A 23,605-nucleotide genomic window follows, 5' to 3' on the forward strand; every position below is an offset into this window, starting at 1 on the left:
TAATATTCAAATATCCGATGCCACGGATACAAACTTTAAAACTTTAGCAAGCACCCCCTCATTCAGGCGTGGGGGAAAGGATCTGTTTGATTTCGAAACATCTCTCCGGGTCAAACCGTAAAGAACGCCCCTTCGTATTCGTTGCTAGTATTATTACGACCTCCCCGATTCAGAGCCGTCCGATGCAAACATCGACGGCACGCGTGGTGGGAAGAATCGAACAGAGACCCCACCGAGGCACCGGCTGCGGCGGCCGGGCGGCGGGTCTCGAGACAGCTGGAGAAGCGAACCAGCCGAGCAAGGAGAGGATCAGAGGAGGAGCGGAAGAGGACATGGATGATGCAGCTGACGGCTGACGCGACTCCAAGCTCCTAAGACGGCATAAACCCCTCGCCATTTAGAGGAGGAGGGGGAGGAGGAGAAGCCAACGGCGGCCCTTCTCCTCCTCGCCCTCGTGAAGCACGGCCAGCGACGGGACGGGAGCTCGCTCGCTGTCATCCAGAGGTAAGCAGCCTCCGATCCCAACTCGCGCAGTCGCACGCCTCGTAGCGCCCGCTCGGGTTAAATCGGGTGGTACTGTTAGCTCGCGTACGCTGGAGGATGAGACGCTCATAGATTCGGAGGTTGCTGGGCTGTGCGCCAGCTACGCCGTCTTGTGCGCACAGGGTGTTCGATGAAATGCTCCGTAGAGCATGATAGCTGGGACTCGGAGTCTCCATGGAATTTTCGCTGTTTCTCTAAGCCATAAGATCCTATTGCAGCTACTGGGTTGCTTTCTGCTTGCTCGGTTGTGTTGGTAGATTGCTTATGCTCGTGAGATTCGGTCTTATTAGAGTGCTACCATACTGCGATGGCGTGTTCCTTGTTTCATGTCCGTGGTTGCGTGCTAGGCTTATTCTAGTTTGAAAGTCATTGAAATGTCTATGCTTATAGTATATTATAATTATCATTATTATTGCTTTGCCGTATGAGAACTACTTCATTGGGCTTAGTGCTCTTTGTTCATTTCTTGCCTCCTGCAGATCTCAAGCAGCTGATAATTGAACATGTTCTTCTTTTTATAATATACTACCTTACAAGCTAGTAAAAGATGAGTTCAACCCGTCGAGCTTCAAAAGCTGCAAAATCAACAATCAATTACCACCGGCTTTCATTAGATGAGCACCAATTATTTGAGCCAGATGCTTTAATTACTAAGGATCGAGATGCCAATCATCAGCCAAGGCAAAGTCCTCAATTGCGCAGAACATATACTGATAGAAGATTGACCACTCCCCAGTTTGTATCAGCATTAACAGGGATCTGGAATCTTGTTGGCCAGTCTGAATCATCTGGTACAACTCAAAGATCTGAGAGCCATGGGGTTTCAAGTAGGGATGACCCTATGTGTTTTAGCAGGGATCAACAAGGACACATATTGACACCTTGCTGTGTGGAAAGCTCAAGTGATCTGAGATCTCGAAACTGTTTGTCTACACCAAAATCTATTTATGAAGATCTTAGTTCAGTAAAGAAGATGTTAATGCTGGCACCATTCAGTAGCATTTTGGGTGCTTCATCCACATGGAGCGATATGCATTCCATCAGTAAGATTGGGGGTGCACATTATTTGCAATGTAGAAATATATACTCCATGCAAACTGAAAAGAAGGAAAAATCTGGGACTTCTCAAAGTAGCAAAAGAAGCATATGTGAGGAAACTTATGCTGCTTCAACCAATATGGACATTGGGGATGATAACTATTCCAGTCAAACAAGAAGCACACCAGCTGAACTATGTACTAGCTCAAATGAAGAAGCTAAAACTGCACATGATTGTGAAAGTTCTCTGCGTGATACTGAATCCAATCTAGAGATTTTTCATGATGATCCTAATCGTTCAGCTTCCTCAGTTCATCAAATAGAAATTGCCAAAGAGGGAAGGATAATGCTAGGAAATCAGATTTCCAGCAAGGCATGCATTGATGCTCATCTTGACACATTGACATGCATGTCTCGTCTGGTTGCTGATGATGTTGTTCTTGATCCAGCAAATGCAGATCAATATGCTTATGGAGATGACATGTCTCTGCAGCATTCTGTCGATAAGTGGTCACATGAGCATCAACCAACTTTTGAGCATCGATGTGATGGTGCTGTTACCATAAACAGGCATGCTGTGGCAGGAGCCTTAGCTGGGACTGCAGTCAGTGTTTCTTTGCATCCAGTTGATACAGTGAAGACCATAATTCAGGCTAACAGTTCTGGACAAAGTTCATTCTACCATACACTCAGGCGCACTCTTGTTGAGAGAGGTAATGTCCAAAAATAGCAATTCCACCACTTAAACTTTGTTCTGTCTACTCTCACCCTTTGAGAAATATCAATTGCTATAATATTTAGAGTTTGATGAATTTCTTGTAAAGGTGTTCTGGGACTGTATGGAGGACTTACTAGCAAACTTGCTTGTTCTGCACCCATTTCTGCAATTTATACCTTAACTTATGAAATTGTCAAGGGGGCTCTTCTACCTGTTTTGCCAGAGGTGATTTCACTTTAGTTTCTTTTACTGATATATGCATGGTATATACTTCAATCTTGCTGTTAGCCTGTTACATTGACATCTGTGCAGGAACATCATTCAATCGCGCATTGTGCTGCTGGTGGTTGTTCTAGTATTGCAACATCCTTTCTTTTTACACCTAGCGAATGCATAAAACAACAAATGCAAGTGGGTTCTCAATATCAGAATTGCTGGTATGCAATCTTCCTTGACTCTTTCAGGGTTGTTCATTTGTTTATTCCTTTATTTTAGAAGCTTCTTTCTTTTTTAGAGCCTAATAAATAGTGAGATAGACAGAAACCTACTAGTTTCATGTCATAACGAATGATTTTGTATGGTATCTTCAAACGACTACTCCAGTAGGATGTCGTCATTTCATCATTCTCCTCATCATGATCTATTAAGTGTTTCATGTCATCAGGAATGCTTTAGTAGGATGCCTTAAAAGGGGTGGGATTGCTTCATTATATGCTGGATGGGGTGCTGTTCTTTGCAGAAATATCCCACATTCCATAGTAAAGGTATCAAATTTTTAAACGCCTGCATTCAAGTACAATAATTTAATTTTAACTTTCTCTGACAATTTGTTTTTGGTGTAAGGAACATAATCCCTTTTTTTAACTTGCAGTTTTATGCCTATGAGAGTCTCAAGCAGTCTATTTTGAAATCAGCACCTGAAAATGTCAAGCTCAGTTCTGGCGAAACAGTTAGTTTTTGAACTTTACCTTGTTGACCATTTTTTTTATGTTTTTATTAGTTAGAACTGAAGCACAACCTGTGTGCACTTCTAATTACCATCCTGCATCGTTTGCCAATGCTGAGAGAGAGAGAGAGAAACCACTAGTTGCATAGGATTATTGAAGCATTCTACCATCTCAAATACGAAAGATCAAATCAACCTTGAACCCCTTTTGGTTCATTGCAGCTTATATGCGGAGGTTTTGCTGGGTCAACCGCTGCTCTGTTTACAACTCCATTTGATGTTGTCAAGACACGAGTGCAATTACAGGTATTGCGACAAATGCATATACTACGTTCCGTGTTAGTTTACCCAATAACTTCCGATTGTGATGTTTATCATATATCATTGATTAATTTGATAATAGGATTGTAATCATTTGAAAGTAACATGATTCAGCACCTGTATACATTCGAAAGCAAACTGATGGTCCCAGCAGAACTAATAATTTAGTTTTCTTGTTTACTAGGCACTCAGCCCTGTTAGCAAGTATGACGGGGTTCTTCATGCACTGAAAGAAATTTTTCTTCAAGAAGGCTTGCGTGGTCTTTACAGGTACAAACATCTACCAGAGGAATACCATGCTATTGCATTTGAGTTATTATTCATTCCTGTCAGAAGATCCTATTGAAGTATGCAAATTTTCAAGCAACATGTTTTCTCACAGGGGTTTGACTCCAAGGCTGGCTATTTATATATCTCAAGGCGCTATATTCTTTACGTCCTATGAGTTTCTGAAAACAATTATGTTTCCTGAACAAGAGGTTCATGCAAGTAGCTTTTGACCATGAGATGACATGACATGACATGGTGCAGCAGCGCTGGAAGTAAAGAACATGTATTGATTTGTCAATCTCATCATCTAACATCTAGGTGGTCTGACTTGAGGATTTAGTTGTAATTACTGTGTCATCCAATTTTGTGTCTTGTTAACAGAGTTGTGTACATCTTACAATACATTTCCGGGTAACCTCAGATTTAGGCGATAGAAAATTTTGTACAATCAGTAAAAGTGATAGCAGCAAAGGTGATAGTCAAATTCCCTTTCAGGGAACCTGTGAATGCGTCAAGGACTCATGGTTCTGTATCTTAGTGTCTTACTGAAACAGATGTCATTTTTTAACCTGAGGGAATCTGTTGCTCAAATACCGGTATAATTTGTGGTTGCTAGCCTGTGATCAATTGTGGTACCCAGCAATATAGCTTCCGACATCATCAGAAATTATGCTTGGAGAAATTTATGTATTCTTCCATTTGCACAGATTCGGATGCTTGGAGAAATGCATGTTTTCTTCCATTTGCATTAGCTGTTAAGGCAAACAAGTGTGAAATAAGATATGTCACATCCAAATGATGCTATTGAATTTGCCATCGGATGTACTTCCAAAGTTACATGTTAGCTGAAAATGTTTCCAAAAGGCAATGGACAACTTTGTGTATTAGAATTCAATGAGGAATTTGGAATTCGGTTTATAGCGATATGTGAAATGTCCAGATGACGGGAGATACTATTTCTGAATTGTGAACACAGTCTCCGAAATGCACACTGAAACCACATTAGGAGAAAATAGTCTTTCATAGTCGATACAACTTGCCATGAACAAGCACACAAAACATTTGTACAGCACATGCTAAACTAATTAACCGGCAAGTGGCCTCCCTACCGCTTCCATTTTGTTCCGACAGGATGCGCATTTGTCTACTTAGTCATCCGCCATGATATACACAGTAAAAAAAGGTTGAGCAAAAGCTAACTCCAAACTCTCCTACAGGCTACAGCTCATCCAGCTCTACTATGCCGTGCGCATCAGACACGGCTGGAGGAAGCACGGACGGAGACGGATCAAGAATTCACCGACGATGTCACAGTCCCCTGCGAGCCGGCGCGCCGCGCGGCCGCGTACCTGGCCAGGAAGTCGGGCTCGCGCTCGCAGACTCTCCCGTCGTCGAAGTTCTGGGCGTAGCTGAGCGGGTCGTAGTTGAGCCCGCCGGCGCCGAGGACATGCGTCCGGTAGCGCCGGCGCGGCCAGCTCATCCGCCTGAGCCTCCGCCACAGCACCGCCGGGCCGAACCGGCCCCAGCAGGACGCCACGGCCGCGCTCGTGCGCCCGTACGCGTCCTCCATCGCTGAACGAGGTCTCGTCGCGCCGGTGTTGGTCTGTTATGCGCGCGTGTCATGCGTGCGCCTGTTGGACGTGCATGTGCCTGGGCTACGGGTTGAGATTTTCTACGGAAAATGCAAAATTGCAATGGGTTTTTTTTGGAGCTACTAGCAGCAGTCGTGCTCAGTTAGCCGGCGCCGTGAACTCAACACGGAACCACATAAAATTCCCTGTCGCGGCACAACACGGATGCAGGATTGCATTTATCTCGATTCGTGATGTAACACTTGTGGCGTCGCGTTGGTACTCCGGGACAGCACAAACGTGGAACGGACCACGGTTTTCCTTGCTCTACTTTTGGAGACGGGAAAAACATTTCCAGTCGTTCCTTTTCTCGTGAAAATAAATTAAAAAAACTCATCCGTCATTTCCATGCGAGACAGAGTAAAGATGGGCCTAAGCCCTTGTTTACTTCCCTCCAAACTCCCAACTTTGACACTATGCAAAAAGAAGATTCCCCATCACATCAAACTTGCGGTACATGCATGGAGTACTAAATGTAGACGAAATCAAAAACTAATTGCACAGTTTTGTTGTACTTTGCGAGACGAATCTTTTGAGCCTAATTAGTCAATATTTGGACAATAATTCACAAATACAAACGAAACGCTACAGTGTCGCATTTATGGCAAAATGTCAATTTGGCACCTCCCAACTTGGGAAGTAAACAAGGCTAAGATAGGTGTCGGTACGTCTGGTTATCGGACGCGGGCTGGGAAACCGCGCGAGCCCGCTTGGTTTCGCTGCTCCCAAAAATGGCTCGGTCCAGTTGCAACTGCAAAACACGCTGAGCGTTGAAGCAGCGTTTCGACTGGATTTCAGCTAAAACGGTCAAACAAATGAACTGAACCGACCTACTCGAACAGTCAAACTTCTTCAAACCTACGAGCTCAACTGCTTCGCCAACCTCGGTTTAGCCCAAGAGTGGCCATGCATGTACCTCACCAAACTGCCTCTGCACGTATATGTCCCCCTCCCTCCTCTGCGCAGATGCATCTCCATCTCCATTCGAGCAACCTTTGCATCCTTGGCACACTTGCATCTCCATCTCCATTCCAGCAACCTTGCGAATGCCATTCTCTCGATCAGAAATGGATCCAACAAAAGTCGCCCTCATGCTCGTGCTCTGCTCCAAGCTGCTTGCGGCCATACCACTGCACGACGACGACGACAACACACTGGCGCCGCCGGGGATGCAGGGCGGCCAGTATGACGCGGTGTCGAGCACGAGCAACATGGGAGAAGGTGTCGTTATCGGGGTGCTCGACGACGGCATCGACGCGGGGCACCCGTCGTTCGGCGACGACGGGATGCCGCCGCCGCCCGCCAGGTGGCGGGGCCGGTGCAAGCACACCAGGGTCGCGGCCTGCAACAACAAGCTCGTCGGCGCGCGGGAGTTCACGCGGCACCTCCGCCACCCCGCCGGACGGGCGGTGAGGGCGGGCACGCACGGGACGCACGCGTCGAGCGTCGCGGCCGGCACGCCCGTGCGCCGCGCCGACGGCGGGGGCGCGGTGGTGTCCGGCGTGGCGCCGCGCGCGCACCTCGCCTTCTACCAGGTGTGCGCGGCGGCAGGGTGCTCGAGGGGCCCCATCATGCACGCCGTCGAGTCGGCGCTCGCGGACGGGGTCGACGTCCTCTCCATGTCGCTCGGAGACGACGACGGCGTCGGGTTCCACGAGGACCCTGTCGTCGCGGCCACTTTCTCGGCTGTCACGAGGGGCGTCTTCGTCTGCGCCGCGGCGGGCAACAAGGGCCCGGCGGCGGGGTCGGTCGCGAACGACGCGCCATGGATACTCACGGTCGGCGCGAGCTCGCGGAGCTCCGCTCACTCTACCAACGTCGCGGCGTTCTCTTCCCGAGGTCCGAGCCGCAACAACGGCGGCGTGCTGAAGCCGGACATCGTGGGTCCTGGCGTCGACATCCTCGCGGCCGTGCCGCGTTCACGGCGCGGCCCAAGCTTCGCGTCCCTCTCCGGTACGTCCATGTCGGCGCCGCACCTCGCCGGCGTCGCGGCGCTGGTAAAGAGCGCGCACCCGACCTGGTCTCCCGCGGCCATCAAGTCCGCGATAATGACCACGGCCGACACGTCGGTCACTGACGAGGCCGGCGCGCCGGCGAGCTACTTCGCCATGGGCGCCGGGCTTGTCAACCCGGCCAAAGCCACCGACCCTGGCCTGGTCTACGACATCTCGCCGGAAGAGTACATCCCCTACCTCTGCGGATTGGGCTACACCGACGACCAAGTGAACCGGATCATTTACCCTGCACCCGCCGTTCGCTGTGCCGAGATGGAGAGCACCGAGGCGAAAGATCTCAATACCCCATCGATCATGGTCGCGCTGACGGCGGAAAGGCCGGCCGTGACGGTCAGGCGGACGGTGACCAACGTCGGAGCGGCGAGGTCTGTGTACCGGGTGGACGTGAGTGAGCCGGAGGGGGTCTCGGTCACGGTGATTCCAGGGGAATTGCAGTTCGACGATGTGAACCAGAGGGCGAGTTTTACTGTCACTGTGGAAAGAGCTCCTGGCAGCGCGTTGGCGTCTCAGGTTTTGAGCGCGCAGATTGCGTGGGTGTCAGAGGAGCATGTCGCGCGCAGTCCGATATCCATTTCAAGCTAAGTTCTGACGGACACTTGAAAGTAGTTAAAACCCTTAGAATTCAGATTGTACATAAGACAACAGTGTTAGGAAGCAAGTTATATCAGATAGCTGACACATGAGTCGCGCGATTGGTCTTCTTCTGAGTTCCAACAGTTTGGTAATGTTTCAGTTTCACATGAGAAAAATTGTCATGTACACAGAGAAAGCCGAGATCCTTTAGCAGGTCATGACTCGGTCGTTCTTTTTCCGATCACGTGCCCGTGATCAGATACATTTTACGAATTTAGAAACTCGACGTGCCTAGATAGGCTTCGTTATGTTCCCAAGGGTTTCGTACATGTTACTTCTAAGCATGGGCTATCGAGTATATTGATGGGTAGATCATCAATTCATCATCATTCTTTCATGCAAAAGTAAACGCTCCATAGGTGACCACTGCATTTCCATGTCGGAATGCCAGAATGATCTGTAAGATTGCTGGTGACGCATTGAAACCTTCAATGTAGGTAGGAATCAAGAATTCGGTTGGGTAGTACGTATCGACATTGAAGGGGAGAACTGAATTTATACTGGCGTCTGCAGAGAAATGTTCAGCAATGTGAGGTGCATAACCCTCTTCCAATTCCTGCACGCGCGTGGAGCTCAACTAAACATGTGACCGCAAGCAAGCAACCTCAAATCCTGCTTACCCTTGCTATATTAAGCTTCTTCATCATTCCCATCAGGCACAATGCCATTTTTAGGGTAATGAGCAATCTCCTCGCATTAAGCTAGACATAATCGGTTTCACCTTGGTTCGGTCTGTTCTTCAATGGACCCTCCGAATCCAATGCGATTACCGGTGCTTCTCCCCATCCGCATTGCCGTCTTCCTCCTCGCCTCGCTTCTGGTGACCACCGCCGTCGCGCACCATGACCTCGGCCTGCACAAGAACTACCTCATCATCGTGCGCACGCCGTACGAGTACGACCGGAACCTGTTCAAGGACGTGTCGAGCTGGCACGCGTCGCTGCTCGCGTCCGTGTGCGACATGGCGGAGGAGGAGCTGGACAAGGACCCCTCCGCCATGGCGCGCCTCATCTACTCCTACCGCCACGTCGTGAACGGCTTCGCGGCCCGCCTCACCGAAGAGGAGGTGCGCGACATGGCCACCAGGGACTGGTTTGTCAAGGCCATGCCGGAGAAGACGTACAGGCTGATGACCACCCACACGCCGCAGATGCTCGCGCTCACCAGCGAGGCCTCCCACGGCGGCCTGTGGAAGAGGAGCAACATGGGCGAGGGGATCATCATCGGCGTCCTCGACGACGGCATCAGGCCCGGGCACCCGTCGTTCGACGCGACGGGCATGAAGCCGCCGCCGGCCAAGTGGAAGGGCCGCTGCGACTTCAACAGCTCCGCGTGCAACAACAAGCTCATCGGCGCGCGGTCGTTCTACGAGTCGGCCAAGTGGAAGTGGCAGGGGATTGACGACCCGGTGCTTCCCGTAAGCGAGGGCTCGCACGGGACGCACACGGCGAGCACGGCGGCCGGCGCGTTCGTGCCGGGCGCGAACGTCATGGGCAACGGGCTCGGAACGGCCTCTGGCATGGCCCCCCGCGCGCACATCGCGCTCTACCAGGTGTGCTTCGAGGACAAGGGCTGCGACCGCGACGACATACTGGCGGCGCTCGATGACGCTGTCGAGGAGGGCGTCGACGTGCTCTCGCTCTCGCTCGGTGACGACGAGGCCGGCGACTTCGCCTACGACCCCATCGCGCTCGGGGGATACACCGCCATCATGAAAGGCGTCTTCGTCAGCGCGGCCGGTGGGAACATGGGCCCGGACCCCGCGACGGTTGCCAACGAGGCACCGTGGCTTCTTACTGTGGCGGCAGCCACAACCGACCGGAGGTTCGTGGCCTCCGTAAAGCTTGGCAATGGGGTCGAGCTCGACGGCGAGTCCTTGTTCCAGCCGAAGGACATCCTGGGCGTGCATCGACCGTTGGTAAGGGACCTCAGTGACGGCACGTGTTCTGACGAGAAGGTCCTTACGCCGGAGCACGTCGGCGGAAAGATCGTCGTTTGTGACGCCGGCGGCAACCTCACCTCCCTGGAGATGGGGGCCGCGCTACGGGAAGGCGGCGCAGCCGGCATGGTCGTCATCACCGTCGAGGAACTCGGCTCGGTGATCCAGCCCAAGGCGCACGCACTCCCGGCGTCGCAGGTGACTTACTCGACAGGGCAGAAGATCAGGGCCTACATGAACTCCACGAACAACCCGACGGGCGAGCTGGTCTTCAAAGGAACCATGCTCGGCAACCGCGACTCCCCGGTCGTGGCGGCGTTCTCGTCGCGGGGGCCAAGCAAGCAAAACCAGGGGATACTCAAGCCCGACATCACCGGCCCCGGGGTGAACATCATCGCCGGCGTCCCCAAGCCGGCGGGGCTCATGACGCCTCCCAACCCACTGGCGGCCAAGTTCGACATTCTGTCCGGCACGTCCATGGCCACGCCGCACCTCAGCGGGATCGCCGCGGTGATCAAGAGGGCGCACCCGACGTGGACGCCGGCGGCGATCAAGTCGGCCCTGATAACGACGGCCGACACGACGGACCGCAGCGGGAAGCCGATCGCGGCCCACAACGGGTCCCCCGCCAACCTGCTCACGGTGGGCGCCGGGTTCGTGAACCCGATGAAGGCTCTGAGGCCGGGGCTCGTGTACAACCTGACGGCGACGGACTACATCCCCTACCTGTGCGGGCTCAGGTACAGCGACGCCGAGATCAACTCGATCATCCACCCGCTGCCGCCGGTGTCGTGCGCGGGGATGCCGGCCGTGGAGCAGAAGGACCTCAACTACCCGTCCATCACCGCGTTCCTGGACCAGGAGCCCTACGTCTTGAACGTCAGCCGCGTGGTGACCAACGTCGGGCGCGCCAAGTCCGTGTACGTCGCCAAGGTGGAGGTGCCGGGGGAGCTGTCGGTGACGGTGACGCCGGACACGCTCCGGTTCAAGAAGGTGAACCAGGCGAAGGGGTTCACGGTCACCATCAGGCCCGTGGGCGCGCCGAGGAAGAAGGGGATCGCCCAGGGGCAGCTCAAGTGGGTCTCGCCCGAGAACGTGGTGAGCAGCCCGATCCTCGTGTCGTTCAAGAAGTTCGTCCAGGATAACTCCACCACTGCTCATCTGAAGCATTGATGATTAGTGGATTAGATCCCGGCTGTTAATTACCTTAGATGTAATATGGGTTTGCAGGAGGATAGATTCTCGTGTTTCCTCTTGATAATCGGGTCCTCTTGTGTGCAGTGTACGTCTATGTTTAGGGCATGTACAACAGTGAGACAGCTGCTATCTCTAAGTTCTTGAAATTTACAACATAGACGGCTAAATAGACAGCTCGTACAACCCACAGACAGCTGCTATCTGTTTTGACTGTCAACAAATCATTAAATATTTGCATGCAACCATGATCAATCATGAATAGTATTTCTATATGCTATTGCGTTGCTAATGGATAGAAAATAAATTCTTCAAAGTAAAACATATATTATATTATACTATATATTTCAATCAAATATAACATAGATCTTCGTCCCCATAAATCAAATACGAGTGAAACATTCATATCTAATTTTTTTTGTTTCCATAGCGATGCCATATGTGTTCAACAAGATCGTCCCTGAGTTGTCTATGCGTTGGCCGTGCTTGGATAGCAGAATTCCTTCTAAGCACCTCCGCGAAGCATGGATTGGGGTTATCACTTGTATGCACTTCAGGCGGGAGCACAATCGTCGTACTTGCATTCTCATTCAAATCCAAGGAAACTCTAGCCAATTCCTTCTCATCCTCCACTATCATATTATGAAGGATAACACAAGCTTGCATTATGTTGATAACATCCTCCCGCTTCCATAACCTTGCTGGCCGACGAACAATATCAAAGCGGGATTGCAATACGCCAAATGCGCATTCGACATCCTTCCTTGCTCCTTCTTGCATCAATGCAAATAATTTGTCTTCACGGGTCTGGGGGGCTGTTATTGTTTTCAAGAAGACCGCCCATTCTGGATATATTTTATCAGCGAGATAGTAGCCCATATCATACTGTTTTCCATTTACGGTGTATTGTACCCTTGGAGCTTCCCCTTTTAGAACATTGATGAACAATGGTGACTTGTTTAGGACATTGATGTCATTCTGAGACCCGGTGGTACCAAAGAAAGCATGCCAGATACGAACATTATGAGATGCCACTGCTTCAAGAATCATAGTAGGAACACCTTTGTCACCACGTGTGAACATGCCTGCCCAACCTTTAGGACAATTCTTCCATGCCCAATGCATACAATCGATGCTTCCCAACATTCCTGGAAAACCACGAGCCTTATTTTCTTGCAATTTTTTTTCTAGTTCGTCACTTGTAGGAGGGCGCAGGTACTCTTGACCAAAACATTCAATCACACCTACAGCAAATTTTCCAAGAATCTCCAAAGAAGTGCTTGCAGCAATTTTTAGGACGTCGTCAAGTTGGTCGGCCGGCGAGCCATATGCTAGCATCCGGATTGCTGCAGTACACTTCTGAAGGGGTGAATGTCCCTCTCTACCAGTTGCATCAACTCTTCTAGTAAAATAAGGATCCCAATTACAAAGAGTTTCAACGATGCGCAGGAATAATGGTTTATTCATTCGAAACCTTCTACGAAACATCTCATCGGTGTAGATAGGATTTGCAGAAAAATAATTAGCAACAAGATCATCATGACCTTGTTCTCGACTCCTTGGTATGTACCTCCTTGGTCCACTTTGTCGTCGGCGCCGAGTCACAGACGATGTTCCTCCTTCGATGTCTGCCTTTAATCCATCTCCAATCTGCATCACAAATTCTTCTACAATTTCATCTTCTGCTAGGAAATCTTCCACGGTGAACACCTCTGTAGGATCAAAGTCATCGGCTTCTGGTAGATCATCTTCATCATCGGCAGGTGGATGTGGTTCCATAGTACTAGAAAAACAAAGTTTCTATGCTGAATGAATGGAAGCAAGCCACCTATTTATAGTCTGCAGTCTATGACTGGATGGAATTTCATACGGGAGATATGCAGTCTGTACGCGGTTTCAAAGGAGACATGCAGTCGGTGGACAGTTTCACAAGGGGAGACATGCAGATAGTGGACTATTTAACATACAAGTAACTGAAAAATCTTGAAACGCATGCTTCTGGCAGATCAGGTGTTTACCACGCATTCACACAGGTTCACACAAGTAGACATATTCAAACATTCGACAAGTAGACATGTTCACACAAGTAGGTTTCATCTAATGCCTGTGTAAACGAAGGCAACAGGCCATCATCAGCTGGGCTGTTTACTAAAAGAACTAGCAAATATTTTTCTGTTGTCCAGCAGAAGACAACTCACCATGGCTTCCAACGCCCAAAATTAATTATCCTGTACTTGAAATCATTATATAATCAGTTATCAGCTATTCTATAACTGAAAAAAAATAAAACTACATAATGTGTGCATACCTGACTAGCTCATTTCAGGAAATAAAGACTTCCTAAGACACTTCATGGCAGCAACACGTTCAGCTTTTTCTTCATCAGACATTGAACTTGTATCTTGAGAGATGAGAGAGTTGTAAGCTTGCATCATCTTTGATTCCTTCTCGAGCCTTTTTGCCTCTTTGGTCTCTTGAGCAGTAAGATGAGCCAATCTAGTGGTTTCAAACTTTTCAGATGATAACTTCTGTTGTAGTTCCAGTACCTTCATGCGGTTTGCATTTAAATCTTCCTGAATTTTACTAAATTTATCGAGCTTCTCCACATCAATGGCTGATTCCTTTGATTTTCCATCATTATCCAGGTTTGATCCTTTAGACTTCATTTTTGCAGCAAGAGCAGCCTTTTTAGCTGCCTTTTGTCCAATAGGTCGCTCTAGCATTTCTTCAATATCATCATTTTCATCCTTTTGTCCTTCAATGCGATATGACTTTCTTTTACGAGCATTCTTGAGGTCTTCATTATATGTTTTCCACTTTGCCACATCTCGGCATATTTTCCAAACATTCTTTAACACAAAGGGACCTAGCTTTGCCTTCTTGTTGTCTTCCAAATAGAACTTGTATGCTGTATCAATCCACATCTGATCAGAGTAGCCACTTGTGAATAATCTGCGAGCCTTCAAATATGCACATTCATATAGATCAATCCACCGATTAATCTTGTGCCATCGATCCTTGGCTTGCTTTGAATTTCTTTTCCTCTGTGACAGAATAGTCATGTTGTATGAATTGACAACATCACCCCAATAGTGCTCGTTGTTCCTATCAGCTCCAACGGATGAGTCTGTTGAATTTTTCAACCAAGCACTCATCAGTTTCTCGTTTTCTTCTGGTGTCCACAAGATCCGCTTCTCTGTCCTGACATTCTCAGTATCACTATCAACTTCAATAGCCTCCTGTTCAGATAAAACTTGTACTTCTTGAGATGAATTTCCACTGTTGTTAGGCTGCAGTGCATCCATTGAGGCAAAACTGACACCAACATTGACAGGCCTTGGTGCCTTGAAAGGTGCATAATGAGATGGAGCACCAACAAAATGGGAATTCTGTGATAAATGGGATTGGTTGTTGAATAAGCCCATAAATCCACCAGGAGGGTGTGTGCTGTTGTCCCTGCAAAATTGTATACATGAACTTAATATTCACCGAAACAGTTCTCTACCAGGGGATACACGAGCTAGCATTTCCTTTGTTTTTAGTTAGCATAGATTCAACTTTGATCTTAAATGGCATCCATTTAACAAAAAAAATGACTGACTGCACACTGAAGATAATTCTAAATTGACCGACTGAACATATTCAGCTATTGATTCAGTGATCATCACTGAACACATACATGCAGCCACCAATTCTATTGAACTGGAAAGATTCAGTACCTTGAAAAAAATCAGTGATTACTAAATACACATTCGGTAATTTAGTTATTAATTCTACTGAAGTGAACATAGATCTTCTAGTTCCTATCCCAAAAACATTAGCACTATCAGTAACTGGAAAATATAATTGCAGTGCATACCTAGTTAGATACTCTCAGCAAAACAACAAGCAGCAACATATGTAAACTTGTGAATTAGAAAATTAGCAAATATTTTTGGAATTACCATGCTGGATCCCAACTGGATTGTTTCCCAAACGAAGGGGAACTTGGACTGATGGAGCCACCACATCTGCCATGTGAAGAACCAACAACGCCAAATCCGATTGGGTAGCCTTGTCTGCCATGGATTGGTGGAGAATCGAAGCTGTCTGCCATGGATTGAGGTTGGTTGTTGGGGACGAGCTACTTCCGCGACCGACGAACGCCGCCGTCGCACTGTTGCTGAGGCTGACGAGGTTGGGTGCTAGAGCCGAACCGCTTCCACGAGGAACTTTGGTCGCAGCCGCACCCGCCGCCGCTGCAACCGCCCGCGTCGTTCCTGCTGCCGCCGCCGTCTTGCTCTTCGAAGGTACCGTGACCTTCCTCTTCGAAAGCGATGCCATCCTGCTAGACATCGCTGGAGAGGGAAGAGGCAGCTCTCGACAATGGCACGCAAGGGCGGCGGAGACTGTCAAGGTGGAGAAAATGGCAAAGACAAAACATATACGGCGGGAGATTTGGCGCGCAATCGGGAGATTTGGCGCGCGCACAGCAGGATCCGCACGGTGTCGACGAGGAGGCGACGCTCCGTACAACGCGCAGCCAGCCGTCTTCTTCGCCTGGGAGCACGAGCGCTTGCCGTCGTCTCCCCACGCGACGGCTTCCCTCTCTCTCTTCAGTTACTGCAGTGAAGCGAGAGGGATTTTGCAAAACTTCCATCGTGAGACGACGGCTGCCACGACCGTTGTACGTGCCCTTAGACTGTAAATCAGCAATGTATTTAAGTTTCATGTTAATTTTTCGCCCTAGATACTATATTACAATCATCAATTGATTTTGTCTCACTGGTGTTTCTAATGATACTTCCGCCGTCACCAAATCTATTAAAGTTTTGAGTTGAAAACCTCATAATTCAAGTTAAATGTTGTCATTTGTTTTGGTTTACCTAATCTCTACTACGGAATGGAACTTACAAAACGCCGTTTCAAAGTTGTCAATACACCTAGTTGAAAGTGATAAATTGAAATCGTAAATGGGGTCCAAGTGATATATAGAATAATCTTGAGGAAATTTCTTATTTAGCACTAGAAGATGGCTCGATTCCTTTCTTGACCTTGAACAGTTTTCTCTTCCTAATACGATATCAACTTCTAACTTTCAATCTTTATTTGAAATTTTCCGTCACTTATGTTAGTTAAGACAAGCGAACGATCTCCAAATCATCTCCAAAAATTATGACACTTTTTTAGTGATAAAATAAATGAATATGAACCCATTTTTATTAAAAGGACAAATGAACCTTTACAGTTTTAAAATTAAATTTCACAAATTAGGCTACTTTATAAATTAGCTGAATTTGTATGGTACCTAAATACTTTTAAAAAATTATATGAAAATAACTAATATCTCTCACATCAGACGCAGGAACTTATTAAATTATTTCCTAGCAAAACTTACATAGAGAATTATGAAGACCCATAAATTTGGGAAAATTTAGAAGAACCTTGTAATTCTCTATGCAACTTATGATGGAAAATGATTTTATAAATGACTACATCTCATGTAAGGAATATTAGTTGTTTCTCCATAATTTTGAAAAGTATTTTGGTACCATAAAAATTAAAATATGCTTCAAAAGAAGTCAGGTTTGGTGAATTTTAATTTGAAAACTGCAAAGGTACATGTGCGTTTTTAAGCAAAATAGATTCTTCTTCATTTGTTCTATTATAAAAAAGGTTTCATAAATTTTGGAAGCGATTTGATGGTTGTTTCGTTCGACTTAAGTGACAAAAGTGACAAAAATGTCAAATAAGGAAGAAAAGATAGAACTTGATGTTACATAAGAGATATAAAACTTTTTTGGTGTCAAGAAAGAAATTGAGTCATCTTCTAGTGTCAAATAAGAATTTTTTTTTGAATAATCTTTTAGGTTCTCTACTAAACATCAGGTAGCTATAAGGTGATATGCGTCAACATTTACTATTTGTATGGGGCCGTGAATTGATAAAAAAAGAGAAAGCACATCTAGCTCTTGTTCAAGAGGTAGCTTTTAACAAAGAAAAATGATCATAGAGGTTCAAGGTTCGTTTCTGAACGTATAAATGTCAGGGTCGCTATCGAAAATACTATTTTACCGTGAAATTTCATTGAAGTCTCTGAGGTCCATGGGCCAAAATTTTGATGGAGCACAATGCCAAAGCAGGTATCACTAGTTCGCTATTCACAAGACTGGAAGAGTGTCTCTGCCGAAGGAGAGATTTCCTGCAGCCGGCCGGTCGGACGCGGGTCCAGGACTCCAGGCTTGACCGGAAGAAGAACGCGCTATGCAGCCTATACTGCTGTTACAAGGGAGCCCTCGTGGAGAAGGCACCACCTTAGCCCAAAATACGATGTGTCTATCAACAGCGTTAAACAGCTACGGCAGATTGACCAGACTTGACCTGTACTTCTTTCACCATCGCATGCATGGGCAAAAACGCACTCGGGTGTCCTGCGAGAAGAAAGGCCCTAATCAAAAGTCTCCGGATTTCTGCTCTTAAATTCAGCGACAGTTTCCATCCAATTTCATTGCAGGCAGCAGGACGCCCCCCGTTGACTTTGATCATTGGAATGGTCAAGTCTCTCCCGGCTTGGACATTCTAAAATTCTCTCATATTCTTCGCCGTCGTATTTTACGTTGTGCTTTCGTACCATTAAGGATTCTTCTATAATACAATAACCATACGATCATTCCCAGGACTTGATCACGGCATGCGTTGCTAGCTTCTTCAACAAACGATCTTCAAGATCAGAATGTCTGGCCGCGATTGGAGGACAATGATCGCCACTTTCTTACACGTAACGTGGCCATCTGTATAAAGTAGTATAGACTACCGAGTTGTCTGCTTCCGTAGATGACAATGATGCGCGTGTTCATCCTCGACACTCAATTCATCATAGGAGGAAAGAACAGTTTCATGAAGCAATATACAACTCCAGAATTGGGACAGAGCCTATCCAAAAGAACTCGGTATCTAACGGCGCCAAACAGGAAGATGCCCGGCAAATGTTAAAAAATTCCATTGGAGTTGACTTCGCCTAGGTCAGCAAACTTAATTATAACAAACCAATCCAAGCTAGTACACGAAATGGCAAGGAAGGATAAAGAGACCCATGCTACATATCCACAGATTTCCTGCACCCCAGCAATCTCCGCCAACAGCGGCTTGAACTGGAACTGGGACAGGAAGGATGGAAGGCGCCGGTGGTGGTGCCGTTCACAGGCGGCGGGACACGTCGTCGTCGTCGCAGTACAGCTTCAGGACGTCGGTGAGCAGCGCCGCGGACATCATTGCCGGCGATGAGGTGGAGGAGGCGAGCCCGCCGCCCGTGGAGGACAGGGTTTTCGTGGCAGTGCCCGAGGGAGTCAGGCACGGGAAGAGCATCCTTCTTTGGGCGCTGGAGAACCTGGCCAAGGACGGCACCGGGGTCGTCATCACCCACGTCCACTGCCCCGCGCAGATGATCCCCATGAGTAAGCTTTCCTCGTTGTTTGGATGATTTTCTTACGAATTTCAGTTAGTATCCATGAATCTGAAAAAATGGAGACGATTTGTTGGCTCTGGAGATGGTTTACCTGCTCATTTGTTAGCTGGGCTGCCAAATTTGTTTTCACCTGGACAGTCCCGTCCAGTCCGAGTTTGAAGCACGGCAGCTTCTTAGAAGAAAGCCCAGGAGGGTTTTTCCTCCCACCTGTCCAAAAAGGCATTTCCATCTTCTGAATTCCTGCCGCACGGTTCATTTCTCTGAAAGCCTGATCAATTGTTTCTGCTGCATGATTGTCGGCATGAAAAACCTACCGGAACTATTATGCATTGAAAGAAACAGGCATACATGCTTTCAAGTCTCAAGCCATAAAAAATTCACAACAGTCTTAACACCTTAAACTTTTTCACTATGATACAGTAAAAAAAAATCTTCCGTGATGATATATGATTTTAAGAAGTTCAGACTTCACTGGATTGTCCTTATTCTGTTATTTCAGTGGGGGCAAAACTTCATTACACAACAGTGAATCCACAACGGGTTCATGATCATAGAAAGAAGGTGCGAGCGGAGGCAGAGGAGAAACTCGATGAGTATGTCAAGATGTGCATAAGGAAAAAGGTACTCTTCCCCCGACCTCCCTTATGCCATTAATAAAACTAATGAAAACCTGAACCACCTAGTATTGCATTCACATACAGGAGAATCAGTGAACACTTAAGTTTCTTAAATGATAAATTGCTGCCAAATTACCTGTCATAGGTCAGCTGCGAGAAATTAATTATAGGATGTTGCTAAAGGGCTTGAAGAGCTTATTGCCCTTCACGGCATCACCAAGCTTGTCATGGGAGCAGCTGCAGATAAACACCACTCAAAGTATGAATCCCACACCTGATGATTGAGTTTCTTTCTCATGTTTTTTTGGTGGTTTAAAGCTGCAAAGCATCATCTAATTGAACATGTATTCCTTATTAGCAAAACACCTCAGTGTGTTTAAAATAAATACAGGAAACAGAAGAAAAATTTTGGTCGTTCTACCTAATAAGTATCCCTATTGTAGGAAAATGAATTCACTTAAATCCAAGACGGCACTCAGACTGATGGAGGCAGCAGCCTCATCGTGTAAGATATGGTTTATCTGTAAAGGGCATCTTATATGCACCAGGTAAGATTAAGCCAAGAAGGTTTTTACCTGCCTAAGATGTGTACTATTCTCTAGGACTTTAGTATAGTGGTCCATCAGTTGCTACTTTGCTAGTCTGTCTACCATAACACCCGTGTCTTGGGGCTAACAACCATGGTTTGAGTTCCACTGAAGTTAGATGTGGTTATTTGAGAACTTTCTCGGATTTGACTGCATAACATCGCATTTATTCTATTATTAACGTGACAATGATAATCAAATCCATATCCTTACAAAAGAATTAATGTCACTAAAGATCATTGGAAAAATACAAAATGAAAGGGATTAATCTGACCTCTGAAGTCTGAACCCTGCAGGGAAGCAAATACAACAGTTCCTGCGATATCAGCATCACCAGCATCCACAATTGCATCAAAGTCCTCAGTAACCAGCGTTGGTAACCATCTGAGATCGGTGACAATCAGTCACTCATACTCAGAGAGCGAGGCATCAAGCTCAAACGGAAGTCCAGGGCATGATCTGATAAGATCGAGAACAGAAGTAGGGATGTATCCCTCTCTAGATGCTATCAGCACACCGTCTCGGGTATATGAATCCGATGGAAGGCCTACAAGTACATCAAGGAGTTCTATAGATTCCCGGGGTGAATTTGGGAGGAGATCGCAAAACTCCTGGTCTGATCCATTGAGGAATCATGATGCAGTCACTATCTCTGGATCACCAATGCTGCATCAAATGCAAGAACCTGATGATGAGAAATTTCCATCCCCTTCTCATGAGCTTGTAAGTATCACAAAGAAACATAAGAATGACGAGTTGATAAAGACTCAGGTAAATGAAGTATAACAGAGGACTGAAGTTTGGTACCACACAGGAGAATCCAGGCATTAATGCTAACATATACGATAGATTCACGGAGGCTCTCAGTGAAGCTGAACTTTCTAAGAAAGAAGCATATGAAGAATCAACCAGACGCCGAAGAGCTGAACGAAATATGATTTCAGCTCTTCAAAAGGTAAGTTTTATCCATTATTCATGATTGGGATTGCAAATATTGAACCAACCAAAATCATATGCTACTTTTACAGGCAGAAGAGATAGAAAACTTATATCAGCATGAGATCAGGGAGCGAAAAACAATTGAGGAAACGCTCGTGAGACAAGCACAGGAGATTGAAGAAATGAAAATGCAGCATCATGCTATCTCCAATGAATTGCATGATGTCAAGGAGCAGAAGCTCGCCCTAGAGCAACAAATAACAGAGATGGCATCTGCTATCAAAGATCACGAAGAGAAGATGGTGGCGAACAAAAACCTTCTCCATGTGCTGCAAACAGATAACGAGAAGCTGCAACAAGAGCGAGATGCAGCTGTAAGTGAAGCTGAAAGCTTGCGCCCGAAGAATGACCAGAAAATGTCAATGCTGTTGCCAGTTGAAACACTGAACACCGAGTTCTCCTACTTTGAGCTCCAACAAGCAACCCAAGGCTTCGATGAAGGACTTAAGATTGGTGAGGGTGGATTTGGAAGCGTCTACAAAGGTTTCCTCCGCAACACAACAGTTGCTATAAAGTTGCTGAATCCGCAAAGTATGCAAGGGCAGTCAGAATTCAACCAAGAGGTGATGCAATTCATCAGGTCATTTACATCACTTCATACAATCAAATAGGCAACCGTGCTTGACCCTTAGTGACACCATTGCAGGTTGCTGTCCTCAGTAGAGTGCGGCATCCAAACCTTGTCACACTGATTGGCGCGTGCCGGGAGGCATTCTGCCTGGTGTACGAATTCCTCCCCAACGGCAGCCTCGAGGACCGGCTGGCGTGCACCAACAACACGCCGCCACTGACATGGCAGGTGCGCACCAAGATCATCTGCGACATGTGCTCGGCCCTGATCTTCCTCCACTCGAACCAGCCGCACCCGGTGGTCCATGGCGACCTGAAGCCGGGCAACATCCTCCTGGACGCCAGCTTCGTCAGCAAGCTGGGGGACTTCGGCATCTGCCGGCTCCTGAGCCAGTCGAACACCGCCAGGTCCAACGCCACCAGGTCCATCACCACAAAGCTCCACCGGACGACCACCCCGAAAGGGACCTTCGCGTACATGGACCCGGAGTTCCTTTCCACCGGCGAGCTCACGCCGCGGTCCGACGTGTACTCGTTCGGCATCATCATCCTGCGGCTCCTGACGGGGCGGCCGCCGAAGAGGATCGCCGAGGTGGTGGAGGACGCGATGGAGCGCGGGGAGCTGCACGCCATCCTCGACCCCACAGCGGGGAGCTGGCCGTTCGTGCAGGCCAACCAGCTGGCGCACATCGGCCTGCGGTGCGCGGAGATGAGCCGGCGGCGGCGGCCGGACCTCGCGGGTGATGTGTGGAAGGTGGTGGAGCCCCTCATGAAGGCCGCCTCGCTCACCGCCGGGCGGCTGTCGCTCGCGCCGTCGCTGGACAACACCCACGCGCCGTCCTACTTCGTCTGCCCGATCTTCCAGGAGGTGATGACCGACCCCCACGTCGCGGCGGACGGGTTCACGTACGAGGCCGAGGCTATCATGGGGTGGCTCGACAGCGGGCACGACACGTCGCCGATGACGAACCTGAAGCTCGAGCACTGCGAGCTGACACCGAACAGGGCGCTGCGCTCGGCGATCCTCGAGTGGCAACAGCAACAGCAGCTGCAGCACCGGACATGACCATTTTCTGAACCGGAGTGTAGCTGCACGTCACTGGAAACTTCATCTAACTGTAAATTGTGTGCGTATAGTTTAGAGCTGCAGAATTCAGACTGAGATTTTACTATTTTCGGGGGAACTTTGTTCGAAGGAAAAATAAACAATGAAATTTAATGCTGTGGAAATGGCGCGTCTAATATAATCCTTCCTAGCGCATAAGGCAGATCATTTTAATCGAAGTCGATTGAAAATTCGGCATACCTCGCGGGAGGAATTAGATCCACCTCCGTGTGCAACAACACCGGACCGGGCAAGCGGAGGGATCGAGGGGTGATGGCGGAGACGGCCACGGAAGAAGAAGGCTGTCCTGCTGAATCTCCCGCCTCCAGGGAATGCAACGAAGACAGAGTTGGGGCCTGGGATAGGCGGGAGAAGCAACTCAGCGGAGGACGGCGGCGGGGAGGGCGGGCGCCGCCGAGCCGGTTGGCAAGTCGTGAGGGGAGGGGAGTGGGCGCACCGCGCGGGTGGTTGTAGCGAAAAGAGGAGACCGGCACGTTTGCCAAAATTTTCTTAGGCCCATCACGGCCTTTTTAGGAAAAGGCCATCGTGGACGCGGCCCAATAAATACTTAGAGCGTCATCACCACCCCGAATAAAACCCCCCAGAAAACTCATAGCATTTTTGGAGAATTTTTCTTGCACATCTTCTAATATTTGAGATTCCTACACAGACTCAAAGCACGGGGCAGAGCCTTTAACGCGGTTGTCTTGTTGGGGAGGAGCAGGACACATGTCAATGTTCGGTTTGGATGCCCAAAGGGCCAGCAGTGGCACATAAGCGCAGGTATGCATGTTTAGGGCAATTACATTGCTACATGTCAGCGGTCTTATAGGTCGTCTCATGCAAGTGCCACGTAGGATTTTTGATGATGTGGAGGAGAGAGAAAGAAGTCGTTGCTTCGCGAAACAACCACCTCATGAGCTAAATTGTAGGACTACGAGACAACTTAACAACCATTGTACGAGTTATTGTTGCCATGCAACTCATAATATTTTATTTTTCTTATGCACAAATTAAGGAATTATATACCACTAC

The 23,605-nt window shown here is 48.0% G+C and overlaps 7 protein-coding genes across 8 annotated transcripts; 4 read left to right on the forward strand and 3 right to left on the reverse strand.

The window, feature by feature from the left end:
- The first annotated feature begins 204 nt into the window (after nt 1-204).
- Nucleotides 205-4,427, forward strand: LOC117865816 (uncharacterized). Of its 2 annotated transcripts, XM_034750062.2 has the most exons (9): nt 211-504; nt 1,023-2,294; nt 2,406-2,524; nt 2,612-2,736; nt 2,964-3,063; nt 3,171-3,248; nt 3,468-3,551; nt 3,751-3,836; nt 3,949-4,427. In XM_034750062.2, the coding sequence occupies exons 2-9, from the start codon at nt 1,091-1,093 to the stop codon at nt 4,064-4,066; spliced, it is 1,914 nt and encodes a 637-aa protein (XP_034605953.1). In that variant the 5' UTR covers nt 211-504; nt 1,023-1,090; the 3' UTR covers nt 4,067-4,427. The 2 variants fall into 2 exon arrangements, with proteins under 2 accessions (XP_034605959.1, XP_034605953.1); XM_034750068.2 differs by lacking the exons at nt 2,964-3,063; nt 3,171-3,248; nt 3,949-4,427 and having other exon boundaries at nt 205-504; nt 3,751-3,805.
- A 394-nt stretch (nt 4,428-4,821) lies between these two features.
- LOC117865835 (uncharacterized) lies at nt 4,822-5,582 on the reverse strand. The gene has a single exon (XM_034750078.2). The coding sequence runs from the start codon at nt 5,404-5,406 to the stop codon at nt 5,125-5,127; it is 282 nt and encodes a 93-aa protein (XP_034605969.1). The 5' UTR covers nt 5,407-5,582; the 3' UTR covers nt 4,822-5,124.
- A 952-nt stretch (nt 5,583-6,534) lies between these two features.
- Nucleotides 6,535-8,273, forward strand: LOC117837205 (subtilisin-like protease 3). Its single transcript, XM_034716796.2, has one exon. The coding sequence runs from the start codon at nt 6,535-6,537 to the stop codon at nt 8,062-8,064; it is 1,530 nt and encodes a 509-aa protein (XP_034572687.2). The 3' UTR covers nt 8,065-8,273.
- Nucleotides 8,274-8,671: 398 nt separating this feature from the next.
- On the forward strand, nt 8,672-11,227 carry LOC117844367 (subtilisin-like protease 4). The gene has a single exon (XM_034725111.2). It carries the CDS (start codon nt 8,858-8,860, stop codon nt 11,225-11,227), a length of 2,370 nt encoding a protein of 789 aa, XP_034581002.1. The 5' UTR covers nt 8,672-8,857.
- Nucleotides 11,228-11,656: 429 nt separating this feature from the next.
- On the reverse strand, nt 11,657-12,952 carry LOC140221473 (protein ALP1-like). The gene has a single exon (XM_072291131.1). The coding sequence runs from the start codon at nt 12,902-12,904 to the stop codon at nt 11,657-11,659; it is 1,248 nt and encodes a 415-aa protein (XP_072147232.1). The 5' UTR covers nt 12,905-12,952.
- Nucleotides 12,953-13,560: 608 nt separating this feature from the next.
- On the reverse strand, nt 13,561-17,334 carry LOC117856007 (uncharacterized). Its single transcript, XM_034738411.2, has 3 exons — nt 17,303-17,334; nt 14,593-14,704; nt 13,561-14,538 (listed from the first exon to the last, which is right to left on the reverse strand). The coding sequence occupies exons 1-3, from the start codon at nt 17,332-17,334 to the stop codon at nt 13,561-13,563; spliced, it is 1,122 nt and encodes a 373-aa protein (XP_034594302.2).
- Nucleotides 17,335-18,290: 956 nt separating this feature from the next.
- On the forward strand, nt 18,291-22,793 carry LOC117842134 (U-box domain-containing protein 33-like). Its single transcript, XM_034722496.2, is given in 9 exon segments — nt 18,291-18,681; nt 19,192-19,313; nt 19,455-19,477; nt 19,479-19,568; nt 19,753-19,857; nt 20,193-20,619; nt 20,711-20,851; nt 20,925-21,458; nt 21,542-22,793. Coding segments are annotated over 9 exon segments (2,715 nt in total). The 5' UTR covers nt 18,291-18,398; the 3' UTR covers nt 22,532-22,793.
- The last annotated feature ends 812 nt before the right edge of the window (nt 22,794-23,605 follow it).

Source organism: Setaria viridis, chromosome 1, assembly GCF_005286985.2.
Source record: "Setaria viridis chromosome 1, Setaria_viridis_v4.0, whole genome shotgun sequence".
NCBI lineage: Eukaryota > Viridiplantae > Streptophyta > Magnoliopsida > Poales > Poaceae > Setaria > Setaria viridis.